This window comes from Elgaria multicarinata, chromosome 8, assembly GCF_023053635.1.
Source record: "Elgaria multicarinata webbii isolate HBS135686 ecotype San Diego chromosome 8, rElgMul1.1.pri, whole genome shotgun sequence".
Taxonomy (NCBI): Eukaryota; Metazoa; Chordata; class Lepidosauria; order Squamata; family Anguidae; genus Elgaria; species Elgaria multicarinata.
Window position 1 is genome coordinate 55,866,819 of NC_086178.1, and position 26,070 is coordinate 55,892,888.

The 26,070-nt window shown below is 45.1% G+C and overlaps 1 protein-coding gene across 2 annotated transcripts; it reads left to right on the forward strand.

Moving 5' to 3' along the window:
* Positions 1-25,933, forward strand: MMS19 (MMS19 homolog, cytosolic iron-sulfur assembly component). Of its 2 annotated transcripts, XM_063132506.1 has the most exons (31): positions 1-106; positions 9,088-9,136; positions 11,382-11,482; positions 12,605-12,690; positions 13,148-13,222; positions 14,130-14,199; positions 14,287-14,415; positions 14,788-14,849; positions 15,029-15,115; positions 15,674-15,748; positions 15,996-16,073; positions 16,403-16,541; positions 16,859-17,013; positions 17,237-17,315; positions 19,212-19,337; positions 19,667-19,748; positions 20,693-20,790; positions 21,089-21,220; positions 22,099-22,254; positions 22,555-22,654; positions 22,862-22,964; positions 23,067-23,144; positions 23,310-23,436; positions 23,592-23,692; positions 23,765-23,821; positions 23,913-24,099; positions 24,626-24,708; positions 24,835-24,999; positions 25,109-25,168; positions 25,299-25,399; positions 25,638-25,933. In XM_063132506.1, the coding sequence occupies exons 1-31, from the start codon at positions 13-15 to the stop codon at positions 25,663-25,665; spliced, it is 3,063 nt and encodes a 1,020-aa protein (XP_062988576.1). In that variant the 5' UTR covers positions 1-12; the 3' UTR covers positions 25,666-25,933. The 2 variants fall into 2 exon arrangements, with proteins under 2 accessions (XP_062988576.1, XP_062988575.1); XM_063132505.1 differs by having other exon boundaries at positions 23,592-23,821.
* The last annotated feature ends 137 nt before the right edge of the window (positions 25,934-26,070 follow it).

The window sequence follows — 26,070 nt, forward strand, 5'->3', positions numbered from 1 at the left end:
TCTCAGATTATCATGGCGGCCGGAGGGGCTGGTGTGGATGTGGGAACGGCTGCGACCCCTTTGCAGGGCTGGGAACGGGAAAGCGCGGCCAGAGAGGCGGCGGAAGGTACGGGCTTGGGGCAGGCGGCCATAGAAATGGTCTGGAGACGAGACGGCGTGCTTAGGCTGCGTCTGTGGGAAACGAGGCGGGGCTTGCGGGGCTGCAGGCGCCAGCTCGAGAGCTGATGGGGTAGATAGTCAGCTGGGGAGCGGGTTAAAGGAAGACGGAGGTGATAGCTTCGGACTGAGGGGGAGCGGCTCTGCGGTTGGGGCTGTGTGAGGGCTCATCCTCGGAGTTTGTATTCCATGTCAGAATTCAGTCCAGGAATATGTAAGGCAGCCTTTCCCCACCTGGTCCCCTCCAGATGTTTTGGACTTCAACTTCTATCAGCCCTCGCAAGCATGGCCAACGGTGAGGAATGCTGGGAGTTATAGTACAAAATATCTGGAGTACATCATATTGGGGAAGGCTGATTAAAATAATACAGTGAGTACCTCTGGGCATGTATAGAGTGCCTTTGCCTCACCACTGAGTAACTTCACTCTGTGCACCCACATCTGGGATTAAGGAGTATGTAATTACAGCTAGTAAAACGTACTAAAGGTGAACAGAGGGAAGGTATTCAAACGGTTGGTATCTTAAAGTGTAACATTATATTATTGATTAGGTGCAAAGTAATGAGCATTTTTTCAGATATAGTACTGAGTAGGAATGGTATGTTGAGGTGGACATGAAGAAGCTCTCGTAGGCAAGGCTGGCTAGAGGATAAAACCATAAGCAGGATTTGCTTCAGGGGGTGGTGGTCTCTGATCATACCTGGGCATAACAAGATCGTTCTCTGTTTCCCTGGTCTATTCTGTTCTGCTCTCCTGTACATTAAACTGCATGACTCATCCACAAGACTCTGAAAAGATAGAAAAGCCTGCCCCTTACCAATCTGGCTATGAATACAAAAGAGGAGTTAAAAGGGTAACCAGTCCACATTTAAGTGCTCTTATTTTTTTCTTCTTCGACATGCAGCTGCACATTTCCTCTGTTCCTGAAAACTCCCTTTTTTAGTTTTTGAGAAAATGTCCAGCTTTAATCTTAATTAAAATGACTTGGTGGTGTGGTGGCCACTTAGAAATTCATCACGACGGGATTACAACTGTATGGACAGCTGATTTTAGCATTTAGCCATATGGAGGCAAATTTCACTGTGCTTTCTCTACCTTGTATTTTTTGTTCAATTGGGGGAATGTGCTAACTCTTGCATCACTGCATGGTCAGTGGTAGCATCCAGGCATATTGTAAGGTGAGTTCTATCCACAACCCAAATATAGGGATTGCATAGGTGTGAGAACTTCATCTCACCATATTGTTGGCTCTCCCTGCAATTCTATGTACTGTACTGCAATGAGTTCATAACTGTTTGCTGCATGGCAACCAGTTATTTGAATCCACTTTTTGTTAACAAGAGAGCAGAATGCAACAGTGGGCACTTGGCTGTCCATTAAGCTCTGAAATGCTGCCTGGGCTAGCAGTTTGATTAGAAACCAAGAGAAGGCATTAGTTGCAGGATTGGTTTTGTGGATGAGATTTTTAACAGGATCTGAACTAGGGGGTTCTTGACTTTTTGATAGCTACTGTGAAAAGAACATTAGGGAGTTCATCGTTTACAAGTATGTATTGCTTCATTTTAGGTTCCTTTTATGATTTAAATAATTAGATGAGCTTAACTTATATAGAGGCAAGTGAAATACCAGGGGATGTGAAGAGGAGAAAGTGGGATTTGATTTAACTTCCCACACCTCTGGCCTCTGAATTGTAAGTAGACATAAGAAAGAATTGTACTGTTTTTCTACAGTAAGTTCCCTATAAGCTCAGACCATTTCATCTTTGTACTATTCATGGAACATGCAGATGTTTGAAGTGTCAGGTGGTAGACTGGTTCAAAGTATTGGGATTAGTGCAAAAATCAGTACTGAAACAGAACAGAAAACGATATGTCCTGTATAGTTTAAATACTTCTGTTCATCCCAAAATAAAAGGAAAGCAAAATTAAGAACATGATAGATGCATAATCAATTGTTCAGAAAAGGTGAGACCTATTTACTTTAGAGTAGCAGGGGAAAGGAGAAGACAATTGACCATATGACTGTCATGAGCCATAAAACAGAAATGAGACCAAGTGGGTGGGTGTTAATAATAGTTTCTGATGTGCTGCTGAGAATAGTTCACCTTATTTGTACTTGTGGTAAGGCTGTGTTCAGCACAGCTATAGCTACTTTTGCTGCTGACATTGCTAACTTTGGCAAAGCTAATTACGCACATAGATCTGCAACAAAATGTTATGGTTTGTGTATTTTGCTCCTTACCTTTATAAAAAGGGGTGGGGAATGGGTGGTCCTCCAGATGTTGGACTGCAGCTCCTATCTAGCCAATGGTGATGGATAGTGGAAGTTATGGTTCAATAACATCTGGAGGGCCACACATTCCCCAGCCCTGCTTTAGTACATGCCCCTTTTACTATAGATTAAACCGCCCAGAGAGCTTCGGCTATTGGGCGGTATAAAAATGCAACAAATAAATAAATAATACAAAGTTATTTTGTTTTTAAATACTCAGTGTAGACCCATGCAGAAAAAATCATGGGATGAGAAGATGAAAGAGGCAAAGAAGGACACTTTAACGCTTCCATTCTACACACAATCAGATTTACTCACCTCGACCTAACTAAAGATTCTTTTGCATGTTTATTGCTTGCTTATTCAAGAACTGTAAATCAGATAAGTATCCTAGTATGGATGCTGCTTGTCTACATTTAGAAGTACATACTATTTACTCCAGGCTCAGGCTCATGACACAGGAAGTGAGATGCGCATAGATGGATATCTTTACTTAGATAAGGGTGGCAGGCTCCATGGAGCCAGTTTGGAGGGCAACTGCTGTGACAGTTCTGCTCCAGCCAGGAATCTGAGGCAGAGGGACTTTGGCAGGTTCCTAGTGGGGAGGGATTGGGTTCTTACCCCACAAACTTTTGAAGTTTAGAGTCTACACGGTGACGAGGCAGTTTCCCTTGCAATTTAAAGGATCCTTGTGAAGGAAATCCAGTTGGGCATGATGGAGGCATATCTGATGGCTCAGTTTCCCTGCTGCCCTGTTAGCGGCCGGGCTGAAGAGAATATATAGTAACTCACTTCCTTTGAGCTAACTCACAGTTACAGTGGCTGAGGGCAATTAGCCTCTGCTTGCTACTTTCTGCTGTCAGTATTCCAAAGCAACATGGGATTAGTCAAGGTGATCAATGGCTACTAGTCATGATGGCTATATGCTACCTCCAGTATCAGAGACCGTATGCCTCTGTATGCCAACTGCTGGGGAACACGAGCGGAAAGGTGCAATTGCACTCATGCCCTGCTTGTGGGCTTCCCACGGGCATCTGGTTGATCACTGTGAACAGAATGCTGGACTAGATAGGCCTTTGGTGTGATTCTGCATGGTTCTTGTGAGGGCAGTGTGCATTTTCAGACCTCAGTCCCTGATTATTTTTATAAGGGAGCTGGGAGCCTCTGAGATTTTTTTTGCATACCTCAGGGTCATTTATTAATGGATGGAGTGCTATACTGAGCCTAGTTGGGGTCATGTGAACTACCCTAAATACAGCTGAAAAGAGGAAAGGTTTACAGCGATGAGGAATTCCATGAAGTTATGTTCTGGTTGAGTCCCTTCTTCCCTTCCTTCTGAACAATAACTTCTCCAAATTAGGTTCTGAAGTAACTGTGAAGTACAGAAAGGTGTTCTTGGAAATGTGGTGCTCTTGATTTTTAAAGAGACACATTAAGAAATCAGATCTCACAGCTCTTTCCTTGGTACACCTTGTACTTTCAAGACATGTGCTGATAAAATGCAGGGTTTACAATTGGTTCATTCACACTAAACCTCTAGCATACTATTAGCTTTTTAGCAGATTGGGCTAAACCTGGGTAATTGAAGAAATTATGTACTCTGTCCATGGTACCGCCAATTTTTTATTGTAAATTGGGAGGAAAACTGTATTTTTAGGTGACAGGTTGCCTCATATCACCCAGTAATTTCCTTCATTTTCTCTTGACAGTTTATGCTAGCACAACATGATTTACTTTAGTGCTAATGCTGAGTAGGATACTTCCCATCGAATTTGGATGAAATGCGGATGACATTTTAAATTTCTTTGGTAAAACTCTCAGCTTTTTGCATCAAATCAAATTTTGCATAATTTAGCATTTATTTTTGACAACTCTGCAAATTAGGTTTATGTGCAACTGAAGCAAATTGCCCAGATGGACAGGCTTTGTATGATTGGAGTATGCTAGATTTAAAACTGTGCAAGGCAAGAAGAGGAATGGAGGACTAAAAGCACTGGAGATGTTGTGGACACTCAGTTATGGAATACAAGAGCATTACAGTGCTATTCTAAGCTTACTCAGAAGTACGGCCCATTGTGCTCAAAGAGGTTTACTCTTAGTTACTGTGCTTAGGAGTGTAGCTTTAATCTCTCACTTGCCTAGGGTGAGTAGCAGTTCTCCTCAAGTGCTTGCCAGAGATACTGGCAGCCACTGCAATTTCAGGCTGCAGGTACGACTCTGCATAAGGCTGCTGACTTTGAGAGACTGGCTGAGATCAGACAACACGCTAATCAACTGGGGGTGGGGGTGGTAAGAGAACAGAATGGGAAACAACCGTTGATTAGTGTGTCGTTCAAACTCAGCCACTGAATCCATCTTTCCCGGACTCCTGCAGGGGTGGAGGCAAAATTCTTAAATTTGCAGTTGCCAGTAGTGCTACAGCAGCACAGTAGTGTTAATGATAGCTGCCCATCTGGATTCTTCTGTCTTCTGGGAGTGCAGATATGGGCTTAAGTGAATTGATTAGGGATGGGCAGCTACCTCTTGAACATCTAATTACAAGGCTGATTAGAACAGAGACTTGTTTTCCTTGGATATTCCAACAGATGTTCCTCTTTTTCTCTAGCATAAAAGGAAAGTATATTGTTACGAAGATGTTGCTACTTGCTGGGAGTAAGGATAGGCAATGTTTGCCTTTGCTCGCCTGTGAATCTCAGTCTTGCAAATAGGTGTATAAAAATAAACATTTCTGTCTGTTTGTACGAGCCTGGGTGTAACAAGAGACTTGAATAGTGATCTGGCAAGTTCCTCTTTCCCTGAAGAAAATACTAGCCCCACCTGAAAGCCCAACAGGGGCCAGATCTACACCAAGCAAGATAAAATGCTTTGAAACGGGTTGAAAACGATATATGGAGTGTGTCCTGGACCCCAACAGTTTCCACCACTGTTATAAACTATTATAAAACAGTAGTGTAGATCCTGCCAAAGTCTGATGTGTCTTTGCTGCTTCTGTTTACTGCCTGTGTGGCAGCTGTGTGAGCTCCTGGTTAGTAAAGTCTTAATTGGCCCAAGGTGCATAGATTAAATGACCTGCATGGAATCTCAGATGGGACAGAACTAGATTGAAAACCCTGAAATTCCTATATAGCTCACTATTGCAATTAGACCTCCTTAGAAATAGCTGGGAATGACTGCCTCACCACTTAACATGTGTCCCCTTGTTTCCTGTCACTGTACACTATCTCAGCCAGGATAGTCTGGCCTTAAGGGCCTAGAGCAAGGGTGAGCAAGTTATGCCCCTCAGATGTTTTGACCCACAACTCCCATCAGCCCTAGCCAGTATAGCCAATGGTGAGGGATTATGGGAATTGTAGGTCAAAACATCTAGAGAGCCACAAGCTACCCACCCCTATGCTAGAGAGATGGCCTATTTAGCAACAGTTATTTTTCCTACCTGGGAGAAGCACTGCAAAGATATCCCAGTTCCTAATTATTGTTTCAAAAGTCCAGGGCAAGATAGGATTGCGATGCTTGCATTTGTTGAGGGGAAATCACTATGGTGGGGAAGCAGGCAAGCCTAGGTGCATTTTTTTTACTCCTTTGCATGCTCAATAAATCAGCTGTGTATTTAAGCACTAGCCTGGTAGCCATAGGTGAGTATAAATTGAATGAAGGTAACTGAGCAGCTAGTGGAACAGGAATGGGACACTCTGTTTCTCCTCTGTAACAAGCATAGGAAACAAGTGGGCTGTCTAGAGTTGTGGGACGCCTCCTCCACCGTGCCCAGCATAGAAATGCAGCTATCTTCCTCACCTCTTTTAGCGCCCAACAGGCTAGATTTTTAATTTTTTTGGCAGGCTGATAACTTTGACAGGTTACTTACAAGGCTGGGATAAGTGCTGTGACAATTTTGTGTTTGTTATGCCACATGGGAGGAGATAGACAACCAGCAGAGTCTCCCTCCCTCCTTATCTCATTCAGTAGGTTATAACCCAGATAAGCTAGGCCACGTGGGGAGAGAAAAGAACAACTCCTTCCCTTGAGTCTGGCCTGAAATCGCCTTCCAATCCCCAACTTAAGGAACAGAATTTATTACAAAAGTACAATAAAAGATGAGAAGGAAAACAAAGTAGGCACAGACAGAACTTACTAGCCTACAATAAACTCAGTGCAAAACCCCCATAAGCAGTCCAGTTGATCAGGCTGGAACAGCTTGGATCTTATGAGAGGGAGACAGGAAACGCAACCAGTTTGTGGGACAAGCAGGAACGCAACCAGTTTGTGAAGCAAGCAAAAGGATTTATTCGGGGGGGGGGGTTGGGGGTTGGGGAAGGGAAATAGCAATGAATATAACAATACAAGAAAAGCAAGTGCAAGTATTTCACAGAGAGTCTCACACCCCCTCTGGGCAAAGAAATCTTTGTTTCAACATTCACAGAGTTACAAATGAACCCTCTGAAAGCAAGAACACTTTGGAACTGTGCAGGCCCAACCAATCAGGCAGCGGGAAACAGAGCTCACTGGATCACCTCTTGCTTTCAATGGGCAAGGATGTGAGTCACGCCAGGGATTCCCCTCTCACCTTCCTTCCGATCAGTAGCACAACCCCTTTGAGTCACACCAATCCAGCCAACTGAGTCTTGGTAGCAGAGCTTCCTGGATCGCCTCTTGCTTTCAATGGGCAAGAAGAGATTCACGCTAGAAACAAAACCCTCCTTGCCCTTCAGTTGGTAGTGTGGCTCCTAAGGAGCTTCTTGGTTCCTGTGGCACTGTTTTATACAGTTGTCTCTGTTGGTGTATACAATCTCTGCCAGCTGAGTCTTGGGACGGTGCCCTTCTGGATCCTGCCCACCCGGAGGCGGGAGAATTCACACCAAAAGATTGGCACTTCCCTCGTCCCCCAGCTGGATGTATAGACCGGTATAATAATTGTGCAGTATGACAGAGGCAAGACGGCCCACCTTATATTTGCCCTGGACGATGAATTATACCCACAAAATTCACCCACAACATACTCACAGGTTTTCAGTTAGCTCCCCTCTTGGCCAAAGGGAGCCAGCGCCGAAAAAAGTTTGGATGGAGGTAGTGTTCTCAGGTGCACCTGGAATCATCCAAGAAAAATGCCACAAACCTCCAGAGCAAAGAGAGCACTGGGGTTTTATACCCTTGGTTCATCATTGGGGCTTATGGCCATGGAGGAAGATGCCGGGGTGCTCTTTGTTGATAATGCATCATGTACATTGATGGTGCTATATAAATAAATAAATAATAATAATAATAATAATAATAATAATAATAATGTTCAGTTTTGGGACGGAATGCTTTGTCTTGATGGACTGACCCCATCTCTTGACAGCATGTCCTGACCCCCTATTCGCTCCCAAGGCTGGTCTAGGTGTTAGCCACCTTTTGTCTGATGTTATTGAGAACATTTGACACCCTTGTCCCTTGTGTGGGGCCACCTCTGTGCTCTTACCTCACAGACTTCAGGGTGCCTGGCACATATCCTTTTTCCTCCCTTCATCTGACTTCCAAGAATCTTAAGGCCATATACATTCTTTCACACCTTCCCTCCTGCCAGGGCACATGGGATCAGCGACCCTGCCTCTGTCATCCCCCCTTCTCTTGATATCTTCCATTGACATTTGCATGTTTTGGTAATACAGAAACAATTAGCTTACTTACAATTCAGTTACATCTGAGGTCATGCTGGCACATATCTCTTTTACATTACACCATAATCATTACATTTCAGACAAAGGTTATGGTGCCTGTGTTTACACTAAGGAGAGGAAGAGCGTAGGCTGAAGTCCCCCTTGCAAGGTTGTAAAACTGGCAACTTTATTGAAGAAAAGGAGAGAGACAGGGAGGGGGTGATATGGCAAGTTGAGGGGGAGATAGGGAGAGAGAGAAAGTAACCTTTATTGATATTAAAGAAGGATTTTTTTTTAAAGAAAAGGAGAATTTTCAGAGCCTAAGCAGCAGATAGGCAAATGCACATTTTTCCAATTTGGGGGTCATTCACAAACTCAACCTAAAATCCACTCGTAACACTCCCAGCCAACTTCTAGAGTTTATCCAGAGAGGCAACAAAGGTTCCAGATGTCCCATTCACAGAAGCTGTAATTCCTCATTTATTCAAACTGGTCAAGGGAGGAGCAAAGTGACTGTTCAATTAACTTTTCAACAAAATGCAAAGCACAAGACTCCAATTCCCACCTCTTAGATAAAACTGGAATGACACCCCTTAAAGAAGAACGGCCTTGGCCAGGCCTAACAAATGAAATATATCTAAGAACTTAGAAATACATGCATTGTTGAAGAAACCCAACAAGAAATGGCTGCCCTGGCCTGCAACTAAGGGGAAATAGATACTGAGAAACAACTTAGCGTCACAAATGCTTTTCAACTCGTGATCATATGAAGTTGCCTTATACTAACTGAGTCAAGCCGTTGCTCCATGAAGCCTAGTATTTAACTGGAGATGTCAGTGACTGAATGTGGTAACTTCTGCATGCAAAGCATATGCACTGCTGCTGAATTATGCAACCAGAGGGTGGCAGATTGCACTGGGCCTTAAGCTCCCCATGTCTAAATTTGTATTTTAAGAACTGCTGCCTACTTTGGTGTAACAATCCACAGAACTTCTTAACCTTTGATGCTCCTTTTCTCTTTTCTTAGGCGTGAAAGCTGGGACGTGCACCATCTTAGATGTTGTAGAAACCTTGGGGTAAGTGGAATGCAGTACAGCAGTTCTCTGCTCTAGGGAATCTTATCTATCCTGCAGTCCAGGACGACAGTTTGCATTGCTGCAGCAACCTTAAGGCTCTATTGTTCAATGTTTGATGTTTGCCTGCTGAGTGCCATTTGCCCAGACTGGGGTGTAAATTTTCATTTAAATAAAATGTCCTGAATTATTAGGATGGGTTTTCTGTGACTTTGGAATGGTGCTGCGGACTTAGTCGTGGTAGTACTTGCTTAGCATGTTGCTCCTGGTATTGGGATTGATTTCAACTATATTTCCTTAGGCTTCCTGCCAAGTCCTTTCTGCATCTTCTTAGCATTTATGTATGGGAAGTATGGGAAGAGAAAGCCTCCATGGCAGTTTGTAGGTATGCATAGGGTATCTTTGACGAAGGTGTAGCATAATGGCTAAATGTGAGTTGCAAGCCAGGAAGTCCCTGTTTGAAATGTCACCTCGGCCACAAACATACAAGTTGCTAAGGTAGGAATTGACCTGAAAGGGTCAAACTGAAACTGCAAAATAAAAAGGCTGTTTCTCCTTTGTGATGGTCAGAGTGAAAGGAGGAGGGCTTTTCTCTCCTCTGATCTAAGGCAAAGGTTGGGCGTGCAGTAAGACTGTTGCACTTTCACCTGATTATGCACACAAACCCATTGTCCTCCATCATTCCTTGCGTTGCTCGGGTGCCAAGACACATGAAGTGGAGTTCTCCTCCCTGGGCCAGCCCCGCTCCCTCTCTCCCACTGGTGCCTGCTCTGCTGGCTTAAGCTGGCATTAGGTGAACTGTGCTGTTATTGAAGCAAAGTGGAACCTCTGGAGGGAATTTGTGAGGTGCGGTCCACCAGCAGGTCTTTTAGCAAATCAGCAGGTGTTGCACACAGTGAAGAAGGTGCAGGTAAACACATTTTGGGAGGGTTGCTGCCAGGATGGGAGGGTAGGTTCAACACATCTAACCTCTCATTTCATTTTCATTTGGTTTATTACATTTATGCCCTGGTTTTTCTCCAAGGAATACAAGATGGTATACCTAGTTTCTCCCCACCCCCATTTATTCTCCACAACCCTTTGAGGTAAGTTAGATTGAGAGAATGTCACTGGCTTATTGTTAGCTAGTGAGCCTTATGGCAGAGTAGAGATTTGAACCTTGGCCTCCCCAGTTTTAATCCGACACTCTAACCACTACACTGCACTGGCTTTCACCTTCTCTCTTCCTCTGGGCATTGTGAGGCAGCCCTAATCTCTCCATCCCTCTCTGCCCCAGCATGTATGTGTGTGTGTGTGTGTGTGTGTGTGTGTGTGTGTGTGTGTATATATATATATATATATATATATATATATATATGGCCAGTGAGAAGACTGGAGCGGTTATAATACCTCCATAATTTTTTTCTTGGTGAATGGCTAGCTTTGGGGTTTTGTGTTTGTTTTTATCCATAGTACAGCTGGCTGCATGGCTGTTGTTGCAGAAGCTGAGCTTGTTTCCCCCCATATTTTACCTCAACCATAATTTTGGAAAGCAGGATTATATGGATTTTTCTGCATTGCTGAATGAGAAACGAGGGCCTAAAGAGCAACATACACTTTCTTTCTATCTATCTGTCTGTCTGTCTCTATCTACGATTATTTCTAGGCTGCCTTTAAGGGGAGAACCTTCTCACTTTTTGTCATTTATTTAGAAGTAATTACAGTTGAACTCCGGGATTTACATCTGAGTAAATATGTGTAGGATCACACTGTCAAGAACACTGACTACAGCTAATACAGTAAAGGGAGAAGCTGGGGGAGACGGATTGTGTGGGATAATAATGTAATGGCTTTCTGGATGGTCACATTAACATTGATACAGCAAAGTTACTGAATGCAATTTCTCAAGCATATGGGGCCAAAGTATGGATTTTTGGACATGGTCCGCATGTAACGAGAAACCACAGTGGATTGTCCCTGCACTGACTTGAATAGTTAAATGGTGATAGTGGCGGTGGCCGCAATGAGAACCCCCATGAGGAAGTTCACTGATGGTGGATTCTCATTATGTGTAAACCAGGCCTTACTGGTGAACATGTAGAGGGTTTTTTAAACCCTAACTGATGAAGCCAGAGGAAACTTTTGTGGCTTCCTGTTGAAATCAAATCAGGATATCTTCTTTTCCCATCCACCCCAAAACCTATTTTTCTTTTCTCCTCCTTCACCTGTGGCCTTTGAACTCCTCCTCCATTTTCTATCTCTGATACAGATCTCCTCTTGAGAATGCAGACCCTCGGATGCGTACACGAGGCATCCAGATGCTCTCCGAAGTCCTCCTGCAGTGCTATTTCCTACTCCAAGAGCAGGAAGGTAGGGCATATGCTATCCTACTTGTGGGCTGGATCCTCACTCTGTCCAAGGTGCTGGCCTCAGCCTTCAAAGATGAAGCACAAGGTTGTGATGAGTAACTGAGGGATACACAGATATGTCTTGGTAGTCTTTGACATCCCGTATTTGAACTGTTAACTGCCCAGAGAACCTCATCTGTTGGGCAGGATAAAAATGCAATCAATCAATCAATCAATAAATAAGCAAGCTCCCATGATGAGTAACTGGGGTGTAGTTAGGTTTATTGAAAGCCCTAACTTGCCCTTAAAAAGTGCTTAAACTGTAGAGTAGTGTCCCAGAGGCCTTTATTGGTTTTGTTAGTTTTGAGCAGCCTGAACATATCTAGATGCAATGTGCTTCCATTGACTGTGAGGTTCGTGACAAATTGTAATTCTCATTTGGAAGAGGATGAAGGAACATCTTGGATGAAATGCCTTCTTGATGTGATTAGGGCAACAGCTAATGAGCAAGTGGATATTGCAATGCTATTTTATAATTTTGACACAGCAATGGGTCTTAGGGTCACACAGAGTGGGACTTTGACTGAGTGGGATGATGATCCTGGGTTGAATCTTCCGGCCTCCATTTCCCATCAATGTGCATAAGTTGGCTTCAGTCCTGGAGACTTAGAACCATGCCATCCTTGATGGTGCCCCATACCGTGTGCTTTCCCAGGGGCTACTTTCCATGCTGGGTCACACAGCTATGTGGGCAGCATAATCATTGTTAACTTCCTAAATCTGCAAACTTTAAAACAAGTGTTCAGAGCTGTAATTCTGCCCTGAGGAATGTGCTATGGGATGGGTAATAGTTACCTTGCAGTTTGCTTTCTGGGATATCCTGTTCCTGTTTTTTTGGTCATGGTTGTTGACAATGTATGTTTACATTTAACAGACCATCTGTCACCAGAAAACTTTTTGATGTATAGCTGCGAGGAGCTGGTGGGAGGGAGAGGATGTCAATATTGCTGAACAACCTGCACTGGTTCTGTATTGTCCACTATCCCTTCAAAAGTGCTAGGGCTGATGGAGATGCCAGTTTGTCCCATACAGATTTCTAAATATTCACTTACTACCATAGCCTGGTGATGCTTCTCTATTCCAGTGACCCATCTTGTCTTGTTCTATGAGAACCGGCTGAAAGATCATCACCTTGTCATTCCCTCTGTGCTGCAAGGACTCAAAGCTCTGGTGAGAATTTGCTCCCATTGTTACCACTAATACTAAGGAACCCATGGCAGAACTGAGGCATCACAGTACCCATCTGATCAGTGCTAGGGAACTGTGGTGTTGTAAGGACAGGAGGTAGGCACCTCTGGCTCCAGAGTCCAGGAGTGAGATTTCTGGTAGTGGGTGCTGGAGGAAAAATAATCTTTTCTGAATCTACTTGGGATGTATAGGGGTCAGAATCCATAGTGCATAGTTGTTTCCTTTCTCTTCTTATGATTGGGTCATGGTCACATGCTAACTAAATGGCTTATTTTGTATGTTTCCATGGCATTGGGTGGGGAATTCCTTCCTTATGGTTTACATTGCCAGGGTTTACTGGGGCCCTAAGCGTATTGTCAGGAGTTGCTGTGCAGGCAACCATCCCTCCCTTAAATGAAGGTGAACAGGGAGTTGTTACCATTATTTGTCTTGTCTTTAGAGTATGTCTGCAGTGTTGTCTCCAGGCCTGGCAGTGTCTGTTCTCAAAGCCATCTTCCAGGAGGTTCATGTCCAGGTGAGCATGGGAGGTCCTGATAGACTCTCCCATTTGGCCTTTACATTCCATTTCCTATTCACAATGCTAGTAGTGAGCTGGTTATCTTAACATCCAGGACTTGCTCATCCATATTCTCTTGATGCCATCAGAATCAAGGACTGAGCCCTTCAGAGATTCTGACTATTACCTTCCCTGACCTCTGAGACTGTGATTAGGAAATCTGCCAGTGTTTCAGGGTTGTTATTTAAAATCTTATCCCTTGTGAACTGCACTTCTGTTCTGCGTCTTCTAATATTATCAGGTGGAGGACAATGTATTAGAACTGGATGTCGGTTCAAATCCATCTCTACCATAGATTTGCTAAGTTGCCTTTGGCAAGTCACTATCTTATCTTCCATGCCCAACCTGCTCTCCCCAAACTAGAATAATGGCCCTGCTTGTCAGCGTAGTTGGGATGCTGAACAAGATGAGGCTTTGCTAACTTCCTCTGAGCCTTGGGGTTAAAATCTAAAACCTTTAGGATTGTACATATATATCTTGTGCATGTGGCGATGTATATCACTTCTGAATTAAAAACACACATTCACATCAGAAGTAGCGGTTTCTTGGCTTTCACATGGGGCAGAAAAGGAATTGGAGCTGTTCTCAGCAAGACTAAAAATAAAAGGGTAGAGAGGAAGGTGAAATGTCCTGGCCTTCTGCAGATTGATAGTGTATGTGTATGCTCTGTCTTCCCTTTAATATATCTTGATTGCCTTTCTGGCAAATTAGTCATCTGCCAATAGACATACTGTAGTACAAATAAAATGATGATAGAATAGAAGCATCCCAAATGAATTGGAAAGGACGGCAATAAAAATATACATCTCTAAAGCTTGAATAACCTGTGCATTTATTTCTTGCCTATGCGTTTCTCATCTTCTAGTCTTTGCTGCAACTGGATCGCCATACAGTCTACAGTATTATCACTAACTTCATGAGCAGCCGAGAGGCAGGTGAGATGGAGAGCTGTAGAAGAGGCTGAGTCGGACATCTTACTGGGAAACCCTGGACATTTCCTAATCTGCTGCTTTATCCCACAGAGCTGAAAAGTTTGGGTGCTGATTTCACCTTTGGCTTCATCCAGGTGATGGATGGGGAGAAGGACCCACGCAACCTGCTAATAGCCTTCCAGATTGTCAGAGATATCATTGTGAAGGGCTATGTGCTAGGTATGTCCAAGTCCTGGTCAGACTGATTGTATGAGAGAAAGCCCATTTTACCAATAGTTGCTTAGTTCGGCTTCTTACCATGCCTACTGTGTGTGAGGATGCAGATTGGTGGGACAGATCATGAGCATGGAAAGCCTGTTGAAGCATGCTTAGTTTGGGAAACATTGAACCAGAACTACAAGGCATCAAGTTCCCAGATGAATTTTCTTCCTGGTTTATGGCCTGTCTCAATGGTAGCACCAAATAGGCTACAAATTAATAGGCTGGGTCATAGAGGCTCTGAGCCTCTGCCTTCTTGCTTTGACTTAGGGTATGTTTGTGTCTGGCTATGTTGGCCATTGAAGGGACTCACTGCTGTCTTCAACTTCTCAGGGCCCTTCGCAGAGGAGCTGTTTGAGGTTACTTCCTGCTATTTTCCCATCGACTTTACACCTGTGAGTGAGTTATTCTGGTTCTGTGTCTTCCTTTTACTTCTAACCAGTTCCCATGCTGGGATATGGGTGTAGAAACAGGGCAGCCTGGGATTGATGGGTTTATTCAGTGCAGCTACTTGGTCTGAAATGGGGGGGGGGGTTTTAATGAGTAAAACTTTCACTCTCTGATTCTGTTCCAGCCCCCCAATGATCCTCATGGAATCCAGAGAGGAGACTTGATTGTCAGCCTGCGGGCAGTGCTGACCTCCACCCCCGTGTTTGCTGAGGTAAGACAATCAAAGTAGCTGAAGTCTGTTCTTTATGTCACTACCATGGCCCTGTGGAATAGATTTTGATATTTTCATGAAGGCAGCTGATGTCACAGTACCTGAACACAGTGCATTTAATCCCAGTATTGTAGAGATAATTGCCCTTGATTTTCAGACTTGAGCCAGTTCCCAGTATGTGGTCTGGGTATTACTTGCCAGGGAGGAGGGGGCTTTCTTACTTGTCTCGTTTCTGGTTGTTAGTGTGTCCCCCTACTGCTCTTTCAAAATGTTACTAGTGGTCCTTGGGTGTCTCTGGCCAGGGAGTACTGCTTATAAAGATTAAAAACAAATACCTGGTTTTAAAAATGCTGGGATTAATGGGATTCTGAAGAGGTCCATGCATTGCACAGATTGTTGCTTTGCTGGGGGTATTATGCTTTTTCTTGGATTAGAGTGAAGTCAAATATTTTGAGTATTGTTTGCGGTGCCTGCTGTTTTGGGATCTCATCTTTAGGATATATTTTACCCCCAAAGAATGCTGAATTTTCCAAGCACCTTTCCTTCCCATCCCCACAGTTCCTGCTCCCCTTGCTCATTGAGAAAATGGACTCTGATGTACAAAGTGCCAAGCTGGACTCTCTACAAACCCTGGTAAGAGCACTGAGCAAAGATCACCAAGCCCCTATAATAGGGGACTGAGGTTGTTGTGCATTCCTCTCTTTTTCTGCAATGTTCCCCAAAGCAAGACTGTGGCTGGGGGATTCCCCCCTCCCTGCACTGGGGTTTGCTTATCTTTCATTCTGGTCCAAAGGGCGGGGTATTTGTGATAAGGCAGTGCAACTACTTAATTTGCAATTAACACATTCCCTTGATGACGTCTGTGTGGCTTTTCTTACAGAATGCTGCCTGCATGATCTACGGACAGAAAGAACTGAAGGAATTCCTCCCTAGCCTCTGGTCATCCCTGCGCAGAGAGGTGAGAGGAATGAGTATTCACAAATGGAGATGGTCTTCGTTTTTCAGGAAACTGAATCCAGGCTTTTTCCCCGCTCTGTCTGGGGACCTATTTATTTATTTATTGCATTTTTATACCGCCCAATAGACGAAGCTGACCTACCCTAAATGCTACTCCAAACATTATACAGTTCCTACAGTGAATTGTTGGGGTGCTGGGGGAGGATTTAGTTTCCTTCTTAAAGGACTTGCTGAAGAACTGTCTGAGTTCTGGAGTGCCTCTGTATCTTGTTCAGTAAGGGGAAACCTGTTTGCATTGTACAGCTGATTCTCCGTCTCCACCCCCTACAGGTGTTCCAGACAGCAAGTGAGAAGATTGAAGCAGAAGGTCTGTCCGCTTTGCGTGCTCTGTCAACATGTCTGTCCCGCTTGGTGCTCAGTTCCGATGATGATGATCTGCTCGATTCCTTTCTTAGAAGTGTTCTGCAAGGTAAGCCCTGGAGCAGCAGGCCTTTTCAAGAAGTTTCCCAGTCCTGTCCAAGGCACTCCATTCCTCCTCCATAAAGCGCTGTTTGGAGGAAGTGGTTATTCCCTAGAGGGAAAGGCCCATCATACTGTTGCAGACATGATTTGGCTTACAATGCTGGAGGAAGGGGCGGAAGCTCTGACAGAGAGGAAAGAGCACAGAATAGGGTCTCCACTAAGCGGTGATGCTGTTTGCAGTCAACATCCTGATGAAAGAAAGTGGTGTTGCTTTTTGGAGGGATTTTTTTTGCTATTCCTCCCAAGCAGTCTTGTCAATTTCAGATTGCAGACACCATCTGTGTGAGCCTGATATGAAGCTGGTGTGGCCGAGTGCCAAGCTCTTGCAAGCAGCTGCAGGTGCCTCTTTGCGGGCCTATTACCAGATCACGAGTGTCGTACTTCCCTTGCTGGTGGAACAGTATACCAAACATGTGCAGGTGAGGACAAATGGGAGAGGGAAGAGTAGTGGCAACGGGGTTGGGAAATCCCAGTTTCATATTGGAGGATGTTGAGTGGCAGATTCTTCTGCCACTACCCCAGGTGTATGCTTGGGCTGGAGGACCATGGAAAGCCGTAGTCTGCAGATCTTGTCTCTTCCTCTGTCTTAAAACATGTCTTTGATCCCTCCAACCCATCCTGTATCCTCTTGATCTCTTGTAGAGTAGCCAGCACAGGACAATCTTGGAGGTGCTACTTGGTTTCTTGGAGTTGCGGCAGAAGTGGGGTCCTGAGGAGGAAGGTGAGATGGCTCCCTATTACTTCCTAGGACAGGAGAAACCTCTTTTACTTGCAAGACTACTCTTCGGCAGCATTAAGAACATAAGAAGAGCCATGCTGGATCAGACCAAGGGTCCACCTAGTCCAGCACTCTGTTCACACAGTGGCCAACCAGCTGTCGACCAGGGACCAAGAAGCAGGACATGGTGCAACAGCACCCTCCCACCCATGTTCCCCAGCACCTGGTGCACACAGGCGTATTGCCTTGAATACTGGAGATCGCACACAACCATCAGGGCTAGTAGCCATTGATAGCCTTTGTCTCCAGGAATTTATCCAACCCCCTTTTGAAGCCATCCAGATTAGTGGCCATCACTACATCTTGTGGTAGTGAGTTCCATAATTTAACTATTTGCTGTGTGAAGAAGTACTTCCTTTTATTTGTTCTGGATCTCCCACCAATCAGTTTCATGGGATGACTCCGGGTTCTAGTATTTTGAGAGAGGGAGAAAAATCTCTCCCTGTCCACATTCTCCATACCATGCATAATTTTTTACACCTTTCATTTTACACCTTTACACCATCGATTTGTATAACGGCAGTATGATACTGACCATTTTATTCTCAGTTCCTTTTCTTATAATGCCTAACATGGAGTTTGCCTTCTTTACAGTGGCCGCACACTGGGTAGACATTTTCAGTCACCGCCAGCTCAGATCCCATTAAGTTATACTTGAAGCTGGGTTCTTTTGCCCCAACATGCATCACCTTACACTTGCTTACATTGAACCACATCTGCCATTTGGACGCCCACTCTCCCAGCTTGGAGAGATCCCTTTGGAGCGCTTCACAATCCCTTTTGTGTTTTAGCAACATTAAATAATTTGGTGTCATCAGCAAACTTGGCCACTTCACTGCTCACTCCTAATTCCAGATCATTTATGAACAAGTTGAAAAGAATTAGTCCCAATACCGATCCCTGTGGGACCCCACTATTTACTTCCCTCCATCGGGAGAATTGACCATTTATTCCTACTCTCTGCTTTCTGTTCTTTAGCCGGTTACTGATCCATAGGAGGACCTCTCCTCTTATTCCATGTCTACTAAGTTTATTCAGGAGTCTTTGGTGGGGGACTTTATCAAGCATTCTGAGGCTATAACACTCCTGTCTTGCCCAGAATGGTTTGTCTTCAGAAATGAGGTTTTTTTATCCATAGAGATTGAGCAATGACCTATCAGGGCAGGGGGGTAGGGTGAGCCTGTACCATAAGAGGGAAGAGAGAGAAGGGGAGGCAGAAGAATTGAAAAGGAAAAGAGTTGACAGGGTATTTTCCCCAGAGGAATTTGTAGCCTCTCTGGTTGCTAAGAGAAGTCTCAGAAAAAGTACACACGAGTCATCTGAAAGTGCTGAAACTGCATATATGCCATACTGTGCTAACCCAGCTCACAAGGGGACAAAGCCAGTTGCTATCAAATGAAGCTGGAGGAGGAGGGGCAGAGGCCCCTATGAGGAGCGGACAGGGTTTTCTTGCCATTCTTGCCAAGTGGCTCAGTTGCCTTTTCCAGCAAAACATGCACAAGCAACTTGCCGGATGATATGATGAGCCACTCTGAAACAAATAAGGGTGATTAACCCATCATGGGTTGTTGTGTTGTGCGAACTAGGTCAATGTGACTCCAGTTGAATAACCATGGTCTACTATTCTGTATAAGGAATCCAGCTGTGGTTATAGGGCACTCAAAACTTTAGGTGGTTTTCAGTTCCCTATTAGCTAGCTACCTTCTCTCAAGCTCAGATCCTTGGATAGAAATTGAAGCTCATCATTACAGCACCCCTGCCAAGTTCTTTGCAATTTCTACCTATTAGTGCCTGCAACACTGCGTATGCAATATATTTCTCTCTCTCTCTCCCATTCAGACAAGAGTCCGCTGCTTTGCTCGAAAGACTCTCTGTGTTCCATGGTGTTCTCTGCCCTTAACGAGCCCAATGTGCAGCTTCAATTAGTTGGGATCCGAACTCTGACCTTTCTAGGATCACTACAAGGTGTGTATTATTCTGTGGGTTAAGTGGCATTTCCAGGAAGTACAGGAAGGATTATGTACATTATAGAGATATTTTCCTTGAGATGCATTCCTGAGATACCAGCGTATACAGAACCTTCGAGTGTGAAAGTTGGCATGTTCCATTATGTGTGCAGCCAGACAATTGAACTTCAAGAAGATTAGATGCTGTTCCATCCTGTTTTCCATAAACTCGGGCTATGTGGGCTCTGCATGGCCTCAAAATCAGAGTCCATTGTAGCAAAACAGTCAGTAGGGTTCTGCTATATAAGAAAGGAAAGTCTTTGAGGTTCAGTCTATTTGCTGTTTCAGGGCTCCTGACCCTCCCAGATGTGGAGAAGCTTGTGGACCACCTTGCACAGTTCATCCTGCATGAGGAGGATTCCCAAACCAGGTGAAGGGATGGGGACCAGGCCCTCTGTTCTGACATGGGAAACAGCAGACATGGTTGAGTTTTCCTGCATTGTCTTAGGGTGGAACCCTTTCATAATACATTTGTTTTCTATTCCTTATCTGTAAACAGCAAACAAAAAGGGTTCCACCACTTATAACTGTTCTCTTTAATTCTTCATTTTTTAATCCCAAATCAAAACTGCTTGTTTCTGTTAGGCATTTTCTTACTCTGATTTGCTAAAATGTGTACACATCTTAATTGAAAAGGGGCCTGTCTAATACTGCCTTTGGGATCTCTCCTTTCAACCTTCTTGAGCTTTTGCATTCTTGCTACAACAACGTTTGATTTATCATACCTGGTGCTAATTTATGCATGAAACTAATATTCTCATTCCCTTAGCAGAAATTCATTTGAGTCGTCGGAACCCAATAGTGTAGTTAAGCATTCTTCCATAAAACCATCAACTGCATTCTTTCAGAAATGCCTCGTAGTTTAATATTGTACTTTCTGATGATATTCTCTAAATCCGTTTTTAGCACTGTTATTGGTTATTACTCCTAAAATTTTTAAGCTTACAACTGCTCAATCCGTGGCCTAAAGCTCCCATTCAGCATGCCATGCATTCAAACCTATCAAACACAGGACAACTCTTAAACTGACTCCGGGATATATTTTCATAGCCTCTGATGTGAAAATTCCCACCTTTTTCTGACAAGTTCTACAATGAACTCAGCGGGAGAGAACTTACAAAAGCCCAGACAGTCTGCATCACTGTCTTCCTTGCACTCTTGTCCAAAGGATGCTTGCCATAAAACTTAACATGTTATAAAATCTAGTATGCACAAAACATAATAATACAGTTTCAAAAATCAGATCACAATGGAAAGATGTGTTTTCACGTTATGACAGTTCATTCAACTTTGCCCTTTCCTTTACCCCTATAGCTTAGCAGCTATGGAGGCTGCTGGCACCCTGGCTCCTCTCTACCCAGAGGCCTTCAGCAGGTGCTTGGTTCGGAGGCTTTCAGAAGGGTTGTATTCAGGTACAGCATATGAACTGAGTGGGGTTGTGGGAAGGTGGATGCCCTCCCTCCATGTTACCTTACTGAGCATTTGTGCTGAAGTGCTCAGTGTCTAACTCTGAGTTGCATTGTAGCTGCACTGTAGACAGGAGTTATGCAGGTGGCTTTGACTTGCATACTGGTTAGTTAGTTCTTAGACTAGGGCTGGCCTTTCTTACATCCATGTTCTGGGAGAGATAGTACTTAATGGGCCTTATTATTCTGAACATACTCCCTGCCTAGCTGTCGTGTTCTATGTGCTCTCTGCTGTCCGTTTCAGAACTTCAAGAGGGCAGCCCTCCGTCCCAGCAGGAACATTGCTTGCAGGCCCTGGCAGCAGTGTCCACTCACCCCAGTATAGTGAGGGAGACTGTTCCAGTCCTCCTGCAGCACCTCCAGCAGGTTCAGAAAGGTAATGTAAGAATTATATGTGACAAACTATTGGAGTTTGGGGAGAGGTGACCCAGTGCTTGGGGCAGCATTAGAAAGGTTCAGTATTTGTATGAAGGTAATGGGGGTTGGGATATAGAAGGTGAAGGGACTTAGTAGAGAACCTGTGTGTGAGTAGACCCCTCTTTGGTGCAGAGACTTGGAATAGGTAATCCTTAGGCTCTTTCAGCCCCGTAAGTCTGTAACCAAATATATCAGGAGAGGCAAAGCTAGTTCAGATGTTTGGGATTAGCACAGTCTTTGCCTTGAGCACTAATTGTAGTTGAAAGGGGGATATAACTTTAATAAATACTGTCTCCATTATAGTGTGTTACTACTATAGTGTGATGCCTTTAAATGATGGTGGTGAGTATGGCCTCATTCAGATGATTATATCTTGGCTTAACAAGATGAGATATGAATCATCCTAAGGGCTGCACATGCTTTGCTCCTCCCTTTGCTTGAGCTGGCAAATGAGGAAGTTTTCTATTAACTATAGTTCCCTGTTTTGTCTGAACAGAGAAACTATGTTTAATGACTTCCGAACAAGCCAAGATATTAAGCCAACTTCAAAGTATATGGCTTAATATCTGGCTTGTTCCTAAACCTTAACTATATAGTTTCCCAGTTAAGATGAAATGGGAAACTATAGTCAATAGAAGACTTTCTGGTTTGATTGCTCAGAGTGAGGAGCAAAGTGACTGCATGTGCAGTCAAACTCATTCATAGCTTGGCTTACTATTCTGAGATATTATAATCCTGTAGTCATTTTTCAAATAGCTGGGAACAGACAATCTCCTATCAAGAATACTTTTTCATACTGTGGGTTGCGGAGTTTTTTAATTACTCTTATTTTTGCAGGCCAAATGCCAGCAGACATCCAGTCTGTGGTGTCTGTGTGCCAGAGCCTGCAGCAAGTGGCATTGCAGTGCCAGCAAGATGCTCAGAGCTATTGGTACTTTCACCAGGCTGTGGTGCCCTGCTTGGTGGGCTTAGCAGTGCAGGCTGCTATGCAAGGTAAGACCTGGAGATGGGCACCGATATGATACTCTCTGCATTCGAGTAGTACCTGTAGCTCGGGTGGGGCAGTGCTTGCTAGGCAATTTGGGTATCTGTTGTACTTTTGAGTCCTGTCGAAGGGGATATATCTAGCAGTGCATAGATCCATTCTTTCTTTCCCATGTCCTGGCCTGGCCCTTATATCCCTTTCCCACTTTGTACCTATATTATGCGCTGAGAGCCACTTCTAGTGGTTCTGAGATATGAAAGGCAACCCCCATCCCTTCTCACTTTTGCCTTTTTTGCTACTACTTTCAGAGAATTCCCACACAACAGTAAGCAAACTGCTACTGAAGGAGGAAGCCTTATCAGCCATGGTACTGGTCATCAGTGCTGCCTGTATGCACTTAAGCCCAGAGTAAGTAAGGGCTCTTGATCTCTGTCCATACAGCATGTGTTATGTCTGGTCCCAATTTCTAGGCTTTGGGGTAAATTCCTGAATTTAGTTCCTTTGTTAGGACAGATTCTGGGGTGGGGGTGGGGGTCTCCCTTCCCCCATTCCTTAATGCTTAGAACCATGTGGCAGGAGAGTCCCTGTCACTTCTTTCTCATTTCTTCATGGCAGGCTGGCTGCCCAGAGTGTCTCCAAAGTGGTACCCCTCTTCCTAGACGGAGAGCTCTCCTTCCTGCCTGGAAACAGCTTTGCCAGCACTTTCCAGCCCTTCCAGGTAATTTGGATGAGTGAACCTCTGATGCAGCTTTGTATGGAGAAGCATGGCCATAAGCTTCAGGGTGACTCTGGTGCGAAAGTGATGTCATCTCCCCTACAGGATGGGCAGTGTCCAACGGCAAACCAGAGAAGACTTGTTGCTCTCCTCATGGCCTTTGTCTGCTCGCTGCCAAGAAATGTAAGTCCTGGGAGATATTGGGGGGATGGGGGTGGGTGCAGCACAGCTGAGAGCAAACATCTACACTGTGCCTAATGCCAAGCTGAGTAGTGCTGGGAGGCAGTGGATGGCATGAAGGTTTACAGTTACCTCTATGCCTCCCCACGCGCTCTGGTTTCCTTGTAGGTTCCAATTCCTAAGCAGGACCGGTTGCTTTGTGAGCTGCTAGCCCTGAGCTGTTCCTGTGACTGCTCCTTCACTGCCACTTCTGCTGCCAAATGCTTTGCAGGACTGGTTAACAAACATCCAGCAGGTAATAGCTGGATCAGGTTGTACATGTCCAAGCGCTCAGGGGTTGAGCTCTGCTCATGAATCCCCAGAGCTGGGCTGTTGGATAAAGCTCTTCTAGACTGATAAAATGAGCTACAGAGGACTAACTGTCAGTCACTTCACCTCTACCCTTACTAGGGCCTGACTTAGATCAGCTCTTGGGAATAGCCGTGAACAAGCTGGAGCAAGGCCTGAAGGAGGGTCCCTATCAAAGCCAGGCCCTCACTCTGCTGCTGTGGGTAAGTTTGTGCCATTTTGCCCCAACCTCTCTGCAAGTAATAGAGTTTAGTGTGCCATTTTTCCCCCTGCAGGTGAGCAAGGCTTTGTTGCTGCGCTACCACCCACTAACCACACAACTGACCGACAAGGTGAGCTTCAGGGAAGAGCTGGGATCCTAAGGAATACAAATACGCTGCTCCCTGGCTGCATTTTAATAGCTTCTGTCCTTCTGCCCGATAGCTTCTCGTGCTCTTAGGGGACACAGTCCTTGGCCCTGCAGTGGGCGATGGCTTTGCCTTGCTCATGGCCGACTCCCCGGATGTGCTGGGCAAGAGCTGCCATGCTGAGGTGCGCCTCATGTTCCGCCAGCGCTTCTTCACAGAATGCGTGCCACAGTTGGTGAAAGGTTTCCACACAGCTGCCCCTGGTGAGAATCACCCCAGTCCCATTTCTTACCTGAAGTGTCTGAAGTACAGAGAGTGCAGATGGCATCATGTTCAAGTTTATCTCACTTGCGAAGTCAGCACAGAATTTGAATCTCTTTTTGCCTGCAGCATTTGTGGACTCTTGCATAATGTTCTAAACCTGCTTCTTTCCAGCCCTTCTTGGGCAGGTGTAGAACTGGAAGAAGCTTCTGAGCCTTCCACTTGCAGAAGAGGAGGAGCCCAAGCTTCATGCCCTTTTCGGCATCCTATTCTCTTTCTGCCAAATAGGTTGGATTTTTCAGGGTTTCTGCAATTGCTTGAGGGGAGGAGAGTTCAGAGCCCTACAGTTACTTTTTCCTGAGAAATGAGACAATGAAATGGGCTTTCTTTACTGGCAATGGGTGGTTTTCACTATAAGCTCTGCAGAGGTCAATTGCTACCTGTCCCTTGCAAGTTCCAAGCATGCGTAAGCCTTTTTGGAAGACTTCTCTGGGCTACAGGAGTGAGCTTTTGCCCTTCTCTTCTTAGGTGTGAAAGCAAATTACCTGAAAGGCCTTTCTCACATACTGAACCACCTGCCCAAGCCAGTGCTAGTGACAGAGTTGCCTACGGTGAGTGTGGACTACTGGCCGAGGGTCAGGCCCTAAGGACTCTTGGCTGACGTGAATTATCAAGATGCAGGCATGTAGCATAAGGAGAATTGTGCCCCTCTTTTTCCTACTTTCCTATCCCTGCAGTTGCTGCCTCTGTTGGTGGAAGCTCTGTCATGTCCTGACCGTGTGGTTCAGCTATCAACTTTGCACTGTCTGCAGCCATTATTGCTTGATGCACCCCATGTAATGAGTCTGCATATTGACACGCTTGTGGGGAAATTCCTCAGTTTGACCGACAGCCCTGCCATGGTGAGTATTGGGTAGCCTCCTCCTTTGCAGCCGGGTACACCCTTGTCTCCTGCTGGAGAGGTATTAGACTTTAGAAAATTAAGGACGCCATCCACTTTTTCTATTGCAGACAATCCGCATTTCTGCACTTCAGTGCCTCCATGCACTTGCCTCCTTCCCCACGCCAGTGGTAAGTGGGGAATCTACCTATTGGTGGTAACTGGCCAGTTCCTCCTCAGCCATTACTCATTTCTCTCCATGGTGAGACTTCCGTGGATGTTGTGGGAACCTCATTAATGCTGCTTTCCTTTTACTGTCAGGTGATCCCCTGCAGACCACGGGTAATTAAGGCACTGGCCAAACCTTTGGATGACAAGAAGCGGCTGGTGAGGAAGGAGGCTGTGACAGCACGAGGAGAATGGTGAGAGAAGTCGGGTTTTCTTTGGGGGCCGTGTAGAAAAAGGGTAGTGCTTGCCTGAGTAGGTCCCCTGAATGCTTAAAGCCTGGCTACAGTTGAGGTAGGCTTGCGTACATTGTAGATGTGATGAAACGCATGAAAGACTCTTGTCTGAGAACAAACGTTTGGTTGCACAACTTAGGGGTTTGTCCACCCCTTTCCTGCTGTTGTTTAAGCCCAGTCCCGTATTCTTTCTCTTCAGGTTTCTGCTCGGAACACCTGGCAGGTGAAGGTTCACATTTCAAATCCCGATGGACAATCTCACCTGCCTCTGCTCACCTGCCAAGCCATCTGCCTGGATGTCCTAGGGCCTCCGCAAGGCTCTAGGCAAACGTGGAGGACTTTTGTGAGCTGGCAGAACCCTAGCCACAATCTCTGTATCCGGTAGGATGAAACAGCCAGCCCTAGTTCCTGCTGCAGCGCAGTAGTGCGTGGAGGTGGCAGGACCCACGCACACCACGCATGTGGGGCCAGAAGAATAAACAACTTGTTCGCTAACCGCTTCTGGAAAAGATGCCTCTTGTGGGGAAGGGAGCTAGTAGAGATCATAGGTTCAGTTCTGCTACGGGCCTTCCCTTCATCCTATACCAGGGGTGGATAACTTGTGGCTCTCCACATGTTTTGGCCTCCAAATC

What these genes read in the sequence shown, in the direction of transcription:
- MMS19 (XM_063132505.1), top strand. Translation starts at nt 13, where the DNA reads ATGGCGGCCGGAGGGGCTGGTGTGGATGTGGGAACGGCTGCGACCCCT. An exon ending in AGTATACCAAACATGTGCAG is followed by an intron (nt 17,014 to 17,236) that starts GTGAGGACAAAT and finishes GATCTCTTGTAG; the next exon opens with AGTAGCCAGCACAGGACAAT. An exon ending in CTTTCTAGGATCACTACAAG is followed by an intron (nt 19,338 to 19,666) that starts GTGTGTATTATT and finishes TTGCTGTTTCAG; the next exon opens with GGCTCCTGACCCTCCCAGAT.